This window comes from Balaenoptera acutorostrata, chromosome 1 (genome assembly GCF_949987535.1).
Source record: "Balaenoptera acutorostrata chromosome 1, mBalAcu1.1, whole genome shotgun sequence".
Lineage (NCBI taxonomy): Eukaryota > Metazoa > Chordata > Mammalia > Artiodactyla > Balaenopteridae > Balaenoptera > Balaenoptera acutorostrata.
Genome location: NC_080064.1, coordinates 67,657,769 through 67,670,538, shown reverse-complemented (window position 1 = coordinate 67,670,538; position 12,770 = coordinate 67,657,769). Strand labels below are relative to the sequence as shown.

Here is a 12,770-nt window from a genome sequence, read left to right as displayed (position 1 = left end):
CTGAGTAGGTGGGGATGAGGGAGCTAGAATAAAGGGGTTACTCCTATTCATTTATAAGCCTTGTAGACACTCTCTCACCTCTTCCCACTCCAAAGTGTCCTATGGCATGTGCTAGAACCTGGGCGGTTGGTTCACTTTTACCCTGAAGGCCTTAGTATTATAGTTCTCATTGAAGTGGCCTTTTGATAGGGTGACGCACTGTCCTGGCTTTCCTGGGACTGTCCTGGTTTTGGTACAGAAAGTCCATATTTTGGAACTCCTCCCCTTCCCTCCTCCCTTGGCCATGGGGAAACCAGGATGGTACTTCTGAAAAATCTTGTCCTGTAGTCCTCCCAACCTACTATGGCTATTGCTCTGGTAGGACCCATCCCAAATCTGTTCCCCAGGTAGGTCCCTAGTTTAAAAACCTATAAGGAAGACCTTAAGAGACCCCAAAGACTGCTGGTTTAAGAGTACACTGTAGACAAAAGACAGCAGGAGAGAATGATGGCAAAGACAGAATGAGGTTTAAGAGAGAAGCAGTGAGGGTAGAAGAAATGATTGGGTCAGGAATGAAAGATGTAAGGGTGCTAACATCACCTCCTAACACTTCAGAGAGAGAGAGTGGGAACACAGACCCTTCTTTCAGAGTGGGTCTGTTTAACAACCTGAATCATCATGCCAGTGGAATACAGGGTATATTTCTGAAATGAGGTCACTCCTACATAAGGGCAAATATTTGGGCCTATTAAATCGGTACACATGCATTTAAATAACACTCTCATTCCTGATAGAATTTCAACATTTTCCTTCCTTCTAAATACCTTTACCTTCTAAATCAATAATTTTAATTTTTGAGGTGTGTTTTTATTTCAAAATGAGGTTATAGCCTTCCATTTTAATGTAATTCAAAAAGATTAGTAATGGAGAGAACTTCAGAAAACAAAGGTAATCTGTCTTGAGAGCTCTTGTTTGTAATCTGATACACATATCTGGTAGGAACCTAAGGGTTCCAAGAGACCTCACAGAAATTTCTCTTTTAAGTACAGTACCTTGTGTTTTGCTTTCATTTATTTTTTGGAGAAAAGCTCTAACTCTGCAATCTTAGGACCTTGGAAGTTCCTGCATCGCTCTGGTTTTAGGTCTAGCCCTTAGGAGCACATACCAGGGTTAGTGAAGCACAGGGACTTAGTTACCAAATACCCATTAACTGTAATGGAAATCACACAGCGAAGTCCCCACACAGCACACTGAATATTTACCTCTTAATGTTCTTTTAATGTATGCTTTCTTGGGTGAATATTTACTGGAGAATATTACAGGCAAGATTCCTCCTTTTATGGGCCATTTGAAATGATTGATTTTGCCTGTGCATTCCTGTATCGTTGCTCATAATGGCTATGGCCTCTGCCAAATGTTCTTGCGTTGAAATAACAGACGCCGTGGATGGGCCAGCCATAGCTTTGTGTTACTGGGGTCTTAAAAGCTGAGAGGAAGCTGATGACACAGCTGGGGAGAGAGGAGAAAGGTATGTAACATAATGAGTATGATGTAGGCTCCAAACACAGTTGGATACTGAAATCACTGAGGTCTGTAAACATGGTTGTAGTCTTTTATATCAGAGTTGATTTTAATGGTGTTGCATCGTGTTAAGACTGATAGTCATGAAATGATATCGGCAAGAGAAGAATTCAGTTGCCCACAGCCAGTTCCAGCAGCACAGTCTGTCAGAGTTCTAGGTATTTTCTTTAAATGCTGTAATAAAACCACTGTCTAAGTTATAATTTCTTACATATTTATACCATAGTTTTAAAAATATAAATTCACATACTCACATATCCTAGCCACATGTAGATTTAAAATATTTCCCAATGAAGCCAGGAATTTCAGAATTCCTTTGCTTTACACTCTTTTGAGTATCTGGAGAGAAAAGTTACAAAAAAGGTGGAGCTATCATATGATCTTAAAAAACAAAACAAAAAAAAAACCCCTAAAACCTGAGGATAATACAGACATTTGAGATATTATTAGATTAGGTAATATAGCTACATCTTTGCATGTCCCAGTATGCCTTAAAAATAAAACTTGTTAAAGGAGCTACTTACATCTGAGCAATATAATCTCTTCAGGTGATGGGAAAGGTGGCCTATGAATCATTTATGTAAAATTCTTATGATGTTTTATAAGTTCATAAAGTACTATTTGTCCAGAGTCCATGCTGTAGAAGAGATTGTGCTGGAATAGAATCCTATTGTTTCTTTAAAAAACTGAGACAATTTAAAGGACACATTCCAGTATGTTTTGGACAGACATTTCCATTGTATTGGCTTTTTACAGCTCACGCCGCACCACAATAATACCAACTTTATTTTTGCTAAATAAATATCTGGACTGTGTTTGCATCTCAATAACAGTACTCCATATAATTAATAATACTAGTTAATGCAAAGGAATGGAATCTCAGTACTAATTAAGGAAAGGGAAAAGAGGTGGTAATGTGAGAAACCTTCTTTAATCTCAAACCAGGTCATGTTTTGTAAAACAATGTCAGTCTCCATACATAGTATTTGCTGGTGCCTTCAAATTTGGCATTAGAGAAATTAATGCCTTCTAAGCCATGTGTAAAGAAAACATTGGTATATTTTTTTAAAGGCTATTTTTGAACAATATTACTTGCGTAAATGAAAATCTTTCACACTAGCTGATCTTGGCTCGGAATAAAAATAAGTCCTTTATACTTCTGAAGACGAGGGAACGGCAGTGAATATAATGTGAGATTTGCAGTAAGTGAATCTGAATAGTTCATAGGATAAATGAGTCGTATGATGGGGAATCTCCTTGTATTCTCTTCTCCGCACAAACTCACAGAAATGCAGTTCCTTGCTCTTGTAGTCAGGGAGTAGCATGAAAGATCCCCCCCACCCTCAGAATAGCATGGAAGTTATCTCTCTCTCTCTCTCTGGTGCAAGAAGCACCAGAGAAGCAGGGGATGGATTTTGGCCAATGGGTTCCATAGAGGAGGTATGTTTTTAACCACAAGAGGGGAATAGGTAGTAGGGGGATATAAAAGGCCCCCTAAAATAAGGCTCCTGCTACCGTGGAAGCCCCATCATTCCAAGTGCAAAGTCCTCATGTGGGTCAACAAGAGGCTCTTTGAGAGAATTTCAGATCTGGAATGAAATTTAAGAGGTCCGCTGGTACAGTGACATCATTCTGCAGAAGAGGAAACTAGGGCTTTAGTGAAGTAACCTACATCAATGATTACTAAAGCAAACTGTCTTTAAGTTTCTCTTGTTGGTATCTTTTTTGTTTGAACAACGCAGTTTTTGGTTTTCAATGTTGTCATTTGGAGCATTTCTGCATATTGGAAAATGTCATATCTGTTCTTGAAGCCTGAGGGTTCAAAAAATGCAACGCAACATTTCCAAGCCAAATACCATCACATGCTAACGATGAGCACTGGGAACACGGCAACTCACCTCCCAGTTCCGGGCCTTTTCCAACCATCATTCAGGATTAAAGAATTAGGAAGGATAAATTACCACATAATCAGAATCTATAAAAATACTGGCCGAGAACACACTAAAAAAACTCTCAATAAATAAATATTGGGCATTTGCTTATGAAAGTCAGTGAAGATGTACTCTTCAGAAATCATGTCCATACTTTCAGGCTGCTTTTTACAAATCACACATACAGAGTCCAACAAATGACAAAGTTTCAGGTTAGGATACAATCTGATAGAAAAATGACTTTTGACGTGGTATTTCTACAAAGGAATACAACTAATGTTGAGTTCCTAATGTCTCAGTTTCGAAGGCAATACTTAAAGAGATCCAAAATGTTTTTAGCCATGGCAACATCATTTAAATGAGAGTTCAGCCCCTATGGTAACCCCTTTTGAAAGGGACAACACTCATTAGGATGTATTCATTCTGGAATTTTCCCTTACAAACCAACGGCACTGCTGTGTAGTCACGCCTCAGAGGCACCTGTACATGGTACTTCTTGAGGACTGAAGCTACCCCGGCGACTAATTCTGTTCCTCTTTCATGTCTGGTGTTTCAGGAAGTTCAGTGGCCTGATGTCTGATACAGTGGGTTCTTGGGATTTCCATCTGGCCACACACATTCCTCAGAACACAGGTTTATTCTCGGGATGACTTATAGCAAGTGATTCTGGTTTCCAGTCTGGTTGAAAAAAGTGAATATTGAATGTCCGTGCCCAGTTCTTAAAGACTCGTTTCTCTGTGATAAAGCGGTGATGACTCCCCTTCCGTCCTCGCTCGTGGGAGAGGTACATCGTACATTCATCAGGTCCAAAAGGTTCGTAATAGTGATAAGGTACTGAAGGGTGATTGGGATCCCTGTAGGAGGAAAACGAGATAACTGATTAAAGAAAAAAAAAAAATTCCTTTCACAGATTTAGGTAAGATGTTATCTTTAATAAGCTGATAAGCACAAACCATACTTTTCAAGTTAAATGAATTCAACAAACGGTTTTGCTGATGTTTAAGCAATATGCACGTGAAGAGGATCTGAGGCTGTGAAATAAACTCAGCGACCATCATTATCAAACAGCAAGACTAAAGGTGAGCCCGTAGGATGTTCAGGCTTTTGGGATTTGGAAACTACGTAGTCCTAAGAGCCAGCTATAGTTATGATTTGCACTCTTGCCCCACGCAGTCTGTTTAGCACAAACAGCTATGAAGATATTTACAAAACAAAAACACATCGTCCTCCTTCCCCACCCCCGCCCCACTCCAAACCCTCCAGGGGCTTCCACTTACACTAAGAGCCTGGCCTACAGGGTGTTCCGTGATCTGGCTCCTCTCCAGAGCCTTCTCCTAACCCACTTGACCTTGTCTGCTCTGCTCCCACCTTACTGGCCTCTCTGGTGGTCATCTCGACCAAGCTCGTCCCTAGCCTGAGGCCTTGGCTCTTGAGGGCAAGTCACCTGGCTGGAACGCTCTCCCACCAGCTCACTCCTTCTCACTGCTGGGGATCGATTCAAATGTATCCTCCTCGCAGAGGGCTTACCTGATGCCTGCCCCTTCTCTCTATCTCACTTGCATTTATTTTCCTTGTGGCATTAATCATTCTCTGAAACTGCTGTTGTTGTTTACTTGCTTATTGTCTGTTCATGAGAGCAGGCCTTTGTCTTGTTCTTAGCAGGTGCTCAATAACTATTTTTTGAAGTTCTGTTGTTGAAAGAAATGTATATGGAGTTAGCAGCTAAACGGCAAGCCTCTAAAGACAATTCCTCCTCCAGGTATGGAAAGTGGATGATCCAAGTTTGATCGCACGGGAGAAACTCAGCAGGCACGACGCCACCATTTTTCTCTCGCTGTTTTAGACGGACAAGGTACTCAAACCTAGAGTCTCTACATTGAGAAAGTCCAAATCTTCAACCCCTGCTGTGTAGCCCGAGAGTCCCCACATTTTTCGGTCTCTATATCCCTGTCTCCGCCTCAAAGGAGAAACACTGGCTCATTTCTTCAAGGTAATGTGAACAGGATTAACGTGGTGGTGGTGAGCACCCTGATGTAGGGTTACTAAAATATCTCACCCCCAAAGAGGTCTGGTCTCAGACTGGGTTCCATTCTAGGCCAGTCCACCCCACCTCTTCTGTCTTGAAGTCTAAATGATAAGAGCAGTCAAGATATCCCAGCAGATAAACCTTCCTACCTTGACCTACACTCACCAAGCGGCCTTGGTGCAAGACTAAGCTCTTCTTGGTCTCTTCTTAGCGCTTCTCTTAAAAAGTGTCCCAGCTTCCTGCAAACCACCTTACAGCGCTTGATGCCCTGGGGTCCCCCTCCCAGCACTCAGCTCTACTCTAAGTAGAGTAACTTGGTTTCCCAGAGATGCTCATCCTGCTAGATACCTATTCGTCTTCTTCAGAGGAGATCAATACACAAATGGCTTTTAGAGTAGCAACTTTTCTGGGGTCAAGGATCGAAGTCTTTTATCAAGAGGGGTGTCGAGTTCATGGCTCTGAAGACAATAAACCTTTGAGCTTCCTCTCCTCTGAGGTTAAAGTTCTTCCAGGAAGAGAGATTTACTTTTGTCATGCAGCATTTAAACATTCCTCATCCTGGGTTGGATGCTGCGCTGAGTTAATAGTTTGCATCTCTATTATGCCTGTCTCAGAAGTATCTCTATGTTCTGTAGTGAGACAGCAGATCCCATCCTGTCCGGTTATTATAGAGTTTGCTTATTTACTTACCCTAGAAATTGAAACCCCTTAAAATTTTAATAGAAGGAGTTTTCAATATAGAAAGTGCATGGTAGGAAAAATTCAAGTTGGAATGGACCACTATGAAGAAAAAAAATTTTAAAAAGAGAAATAGAAATTTGTGAGACAAGTCTCCCCAGATTCATATGGCATAATTTGGGGAATCGTGCTAAATTCATGTTGCCATGGTAAACTTGGGGTTAAGCTTTTATTCCAGTACGGATCAGGTTTTAAATCTGATTCATCTAAGTTTTGGACATAGTATTGGCATCAATCTGACTAAAGAGTCAATCCTGTTTCTAAAAATATCATGAGATTGATTTGGCACCTAGGCATAGAGGGAAATTGGAAACCAGCTAAAGGATGCTATAGGATCAATTTCCTTATTCAGGAAGACCATCTCCTTGAATGAAAATGTATCTGGCTCCACACTGATCTCCTAAAGGGAGAATTAAATTTACATATTTGGTTCTTATGGTTTCAAAGGTGTCCAAATAACTGAGGGTTGTCTCCATGCTTTAAAACTTTGTCCAAATGGCAGAAAAGGGCTTGATGGGACTTAGAAGGCAGAGCCGAAGCAACTGCAGGAACAACTCTCCTGTAGGTTGTCAGCCTGCCATCAGGTGTCATCCACTGTGCCGTTCAGAAAGCCCTTCCTTCAGAAAGTTCAAGGTTATAATTCCTTAAGCCTTTTTTTCCCAAGCCTGACTTTCTAAAGGCTGCCATAGTTTTTTTTTTCCCTCCACCTGATCCAAATGAAAACAGCAATAAAAATTAGCAGACTTTCCACATCGGGAGGCTACTGTTGTAAAAGGAGGATTCTGGAGCTCAGGTTGCTGTCTGGGGTCAGGGGATGCTCAGGGAGTGAAGGTGCAGGGGTGAGGGCTGTGCGGGCACGATAATCACAGAGCCAGTTCCCTAAGCGGTAGCAGCCTGTCATCAGCCCTCCAGGGGCCAGTAGGGGAACCAATCCTGCAGAATAATGTGAAGAAGGATTGTTTTTTCTCTATAGAGAAAGCAGGTGGGGAGAATGAGAGAACTACCATGTAGTGCACAGGTATTAAAGAAATACCACTGCCTACGTTCCACCTCCATACAGTCTGGTTTAATTGATTTGGAGAGGGTCCCAGGCATAGGTATTTTAAAAAGTGCCTTAGGTTTGAGTATCAAAATAAATAATGGCAGTATTGGATTTTAAGTCCCATAAAATAAAACAGAATAAATATCCATGATGATTTCAATAAATTACTGAATAAATAAATAAATGAAATACAGAATAATTCCAATTAATAATCTAGAAAGAATGAGGGAATAGAAAATCACCATTAGAACAATGCAGTAATTGTTGCAGGCAAGATGCACAGATGAATGGAATATGAGAGAGGAAAAACATGAGGAGAAATAGGTTATTTGCATAAAGTCCCCCCAATGTATTTATTAATGATAGAGGGGAAAATTGTAACTTTACAATGAGTAAACCTGGCAGACATCACCTTCACCAAGTAACCAATGTTCACATCGCCAGTAATAAGACATTTTGAGATCATGTACCTCTTGATATGAAATGCTACTGCTTCTGTGGTATCCTTCTCAGTAATGCATAACCTCAATCTAATAATTAGAAACTATCACACAAATCCAAAGTGATGGACATCCTACAATGACCAGAATTCTTCAAATGTGTCAGAGTCATGAAAGATAAGGAAAGACTGAGGAACTGTCACAGACTGGAGGAGACTAATAATGAGACATGTTAAGAAAATGCAAGGGATCCTGGATTGGGTTCTGCAGGAGAAAAATGACATCAGTAGGAAAAATGGTGAAACGTGGATAAAGTTTGAAATTTATTTAAGAGTATTGTACCGGTGTTAATTTCTTAGTTTTGATAATTTTGATAATTGGACCAAAATGGTAACATTAGAGGAAGCTGGGTGAAGGGTATACAGGAACTCTCTGTACAATTTTTGCAACTTTTTCTGTAAGTCTAAAACTTTTTCGAAACAAAATAATTTAAAAAGGTAATAATGTTATAAAGTTCTGTAGGAGATTCTAATATGCAGCCAGGTTTAAGAAGGCTGATTTAGTTAAATACCTGCTAAGCCGCAGTGCTTAGCTTATGTTATCTCCTTCATTCTCCATCAGGCGTCTCAGGTTAAGTATCACTATGCCATGTGATGGGTGAGCAGCACACAGCCTCACTCATGGGCCATCCAAGATTCTAGACTTGACTCACATAGTGCTCAGTACTCCACATAGACTAACATTTAATCCTCACGTCGCCCCAGTGAGAGAGGTACTGTTATTACCTCTGTTTTACAAATGAGAAAACTCATACCCAGAGAAATTGAAGAAGTTTCAGGGCCCAGATCTGAACCAAAGCTGTACTCTTACGAGTGAGGCTCTGTGTCTTGGAACAATTCCTGTGTCACCAGGTGGCTGTCTGCACTAATGGCATCCCAGGTTCCCACTGGGTTGGCACCTCATGGCTGAGAGCAACTCTGTCCTCGCTGCATTCTCCCAAGCACCCACCTACAGAGGTGCCCCGTGCCTGGTGGGCACTGTGCAGCGGGTCAGGGTGCGAAGCACAGGCCTCATGCTCAGTTACAATTCTGCCCACTGATAGCTCACCTATGGCAGCAGGAGCTGGTAACGTGCCATTTTAAATCTTCTGAAGCTAAGCTGTGCAATTGGAAAGAAACCTTGTACCATTAACAGGTAAGGGTGGATATTTCCATTTCTGGGTATGATCTAGGTTGACCCTGACCTCCCAGTTTGGGCTGGATGATCTAGAAAGATCTCAATGAAAGAATGGTGCTTTTGCCTCTCTTTAGAGCTCTCAGATACTCTCTCCAAACACACTGTTATTCTTGGCGTGGTATACACTACCATATAGCAGGTAGTCAGGAACTGTTTGAGGAAGAGCGTTGAATCAGTAGCCGTCAAGTACCTCGGTTGTTCTGAAATTGGCTTGCACTGGGGGCCTTGGGGACATTATGGAGCATTCAGAAGAAAATGTTCCCCTAACAGGCCTTCGTACACAGCTGCTTCAGGCCTGGGAGGCCCCATGAACCACCTTTATTCTGTTGCCTCCATTTCTTGTTTTTACAGCCTCTTTTGGGAGGAAACTGCCACACACCTTGGAAGCCAGTGAAATAATACTTGTGTTTCTGGGGCACAAAAAACGACGAGAGCCTGCAGCTGTCCACCTGTCATGGGTCAAAGGCCAAAGTGAGTCGCCGGAACCCCATATCCACACCCAACCACTCAGGCCCCTCACGTGGTGACATAACATCCCGTAACAGACGCGTTGCACCCATGGGCGAGAGGAAGGTAATGAAAACACCCAGTGGTCAGTAAGTTGGTCAAATTACAGCAAAGACAGAAGAAGAAAGTATGGCAAAGTTAAGCATCTATGAAAAAAAAAAAGTACCACAATGTATTTTAAGTTCACTGCATAAAATGTGAACCACGTGGATGCATTATATTCCATACCCGTCCTCTGTAAGCATCTGATTCTACGGGGTGGACTGTTGCCAAGTAGGAACTTGCCCTGTTATGCTGGCAGCTTTATTAACGTTCACTAGCTAATAACTCTAGCAGAATCAAGTCTCTGATATTCGCGATACCTTTGAGATGTCCTTCACATTATGGATAAGATATTAATTTAGTTCCATGACAGTGATCGCTCTGAGTCGTTACTCTGCTAATTAATACTCAAGAAATGATGGGTAACAGAGAGTTGTAAACTTGGTAATGTGTTAAGTATGACCAGAAATAAGACAGTTAGGTAGAATTTAAATGCTTGGCCCATTATTATCACAAATAATTTACAATGGAAAATGAGTTTAAAAATACTCACCATCACTTAGTTTGGAAAGCAATGATAACAGAGCTTTTTCATTGCAATTTATAGTCCATCTAGAGAGAATGGATTTGGCTTCCCATATGGATACGGCATGATTTAAAGGTCTATGTCCCCATAATAATATATTTTGAGGCTGTCTCTGGTGTGACACGACATTAATTTTCTCTGGCTTTCTGAACACCGATGAGCCCGGAGTCCAGTGATAGAGGCAGGATGCCTGAGGACCCAGTGCTGGCCTTGGCTGGGAATGATACAGGTGGCCACCAGTGACTTCTTTGGACCCTCGAAATCGGAACTTGCCACTGGCTAATTATACTCTTCACTCACCTGGCACTTTTGATCTTGGAATAAATATAGAATCAGTCTCCTAAACACCCTCAAGGAAAGGAAGGTTTTTATTTATTCACTGAGTTAATCAATACTGAATACATACTACGTGCCAGACACAATGGCAAGAGCTAGAGACACAAACGTGGCTTGAGATAGGACCCCTTCCCTTGAGGAGATTACAGGCTGATGAAGGAGATGGACATGTCACTCAGTGAGCTGAGGCAGAGGGGGAGGTGGCAGAGGCCCCAGTAGGGGCCCAGGTGGGGTCTGACTCAGATAGGAAGGCAAGGAAAGCTTGGAGGAGGAGGACCTCCAAAGCAGTGGAGGGAGGGGTTAAGAGTTTTGGCTCTTGAGCCCTGAAGACCTGAATTCAAATCCCAGTTCCATCACTTACCTGCCCCATGACTTTGGCCAGCTGTTTCATGTCCTAAAGTTTCGTATGTAAAATGGCGATAATAATAATGTTTATCTCCTGGGATGATCATAAAGGTTCCATGAAATGGCACCTGTACTCGTACTCAGCACACCACCAGCATGTGGTATGTGCAGAAAAAATATCAGCCATTAATATTACAGTGAAGAAGCGGTAGTGATCAGCCAGATTAAGAAGGAGGGGATGGATGATCGGAGATGAGGGCAAAGGGGCAGGTGTGTGCAGGGTGAGCTCCTTCTTAAGTTCCTCAGTATGGCTAGAACAAGTCTGTGAGTAGAGGAGATGAGACTAAGGCGGCTGCAGAGGTCAGGTCCTGAGGGCTTGTGTGCTAAGCTAGGGAGTGTGAACTTTCTTCTAAAAGCTGTGGGGACCTACGGAGGGGTTTAAGTGGTATAGAGTCAGACTTGCGGTTTATCCAACAGCACAGTGGTGTTTGGAGAGGAAAGAGAAAGACCAGAGTTGGAGAGAGTGGTCAGGAGGCTACTGCAGCACCAGATTAAGGAGGAAACGGTTGCACGCCAGTCACATGACTTTTAGTCAGTGTTAGATTCTGCCAGGTTTCGAATAACATGTCCTTCATCTGCTGCCATGGCCACTTATACATTCACTGTTTCCATTTGTGGTTTTAAATATGAACATGGGGTTATTCGTCTCCCTAAGGAGTCCATGTGCTTAGTAGTTTAGAGGCTACTGGAAATCTTCTTGCCAATGAATGATTCCTGGAAGTAAGTCAGGCCCTTTGGCTGGGAGGGATGAGAAGGCCAGACGTCCAGGAGAGCTGGATGGAAAATGACAGCTCCAGGCTTGTAGGAGTGAACCCACCCACACGTCTTAGAAGTCAGGCACTCATGGATTGCTCAGCTGTCTGCTCCCAGGTTATAATTTAGTCCCCTACTCCCTGTCCTACTCTACCTCCCTATATCTCCCAGCATATAGCAGCTGACATTCCCTTTGGGTCACTGCCACGCTAAGCTGATGGAAATGACTGCAGAAGTAGTCCAGTGTTTGGTCCTTCTGTGCCTTGGTTTCCTTGGCAAGGAGAAGGTGATGACTCTATTCTCCTTAAAAGTGTGTGAGAGTGTGATTTAGATTGGAAAGCGGCATCACCGTATCTTGGACCAGAGGTCGTCAAGGCTGTCAATGTTCTTATTTGCCATGGGACCCTTTGTGATATGAGAGCCCATAGGTAAAACAGAAGTTCATCTGCTGCTGATGAAGTGGGGCAGGAGGGAGCAATGTTCTTTCAGCTTAGCTCCTTGCCCTTGTTCCACCGGATCGGGTCAGGAGAAAGCCGGAGCTGGATGTTTCAATAAAGCCCTGCGGGTCAGAGACTACTGACAGGCAGAATGTGAATATTGTCTCCCACAGGAACCTTGGGAACCTTCTGTCCCTTATGACTGAATTGTGTCCAAGTGACACGCAGGAGATCGAAGGCAGGAACCCTGTCTCATTCATCTTTGATTATGTCCCTAAGTGCCCAACACAAGTTAGGTGAATGAATCAAAGTCTCTGTGATTTGTTTAGTAAATGACTTCTTTTGAGGGTCCTAGTTGTATCTCAAAGTCTGGAAAGGTTAATTTACCCAAAAAGAGCAGTTGGCTCTCCTTTGGTTTGCTGAACTCTGGCCCCATGTGCCTAACTCTTCCTTCCAGTGAGAAACTGGGCATAAAGAAGCCACAGAATGGGGGGGGGGTCTGCTGTGAGCAGCCCGTGGGGTGTCCTGCAAGGAGCTGGAGGGAAAGTGGGACCCAGTTCACATGGGAGCCTTTCGTGTCGTTGGCCCTCCCTGCCAACCAAGCACCGTTCATTAGTGCTCGCCAGATAGCTCCTTAAAATGTGCTCATGGGTGCACACCTGCAGATGAGTGAGCCCTTTCCCCTCGTAAATTTATCCACGCTTAACGTACACCAGCACTGTGCCAAGCAT

At 42.7% G+C, this 12,770-nt stretch overlaps 1 protein-coding gene across 1 annotated transcript in view; it reads right to left on the bottom strand.

The window, feature by feature from the left end:
• Positions 1-4,113: 4,113 nt before the first annotated feature.
• The window catches only part of ST6GALNAC5 (ST6 N-acetylgalactosaminide alpha-2,6-sialyltransferase 5), a 188,232-nt gene continuing 179,575 nt past the window's right edge, over positions 4,114-12,770 (bottom strand). The window contains exon 5 of the mRNA XM_057555661.1: positions 4,114-4,345. Within this exon, the coding sequence (XP_057411644.1) occupies positions 4,114-4,345 (232 nt within the window). The remainder of the gene's footprint in view (positions 4,346-12,770) is intronic.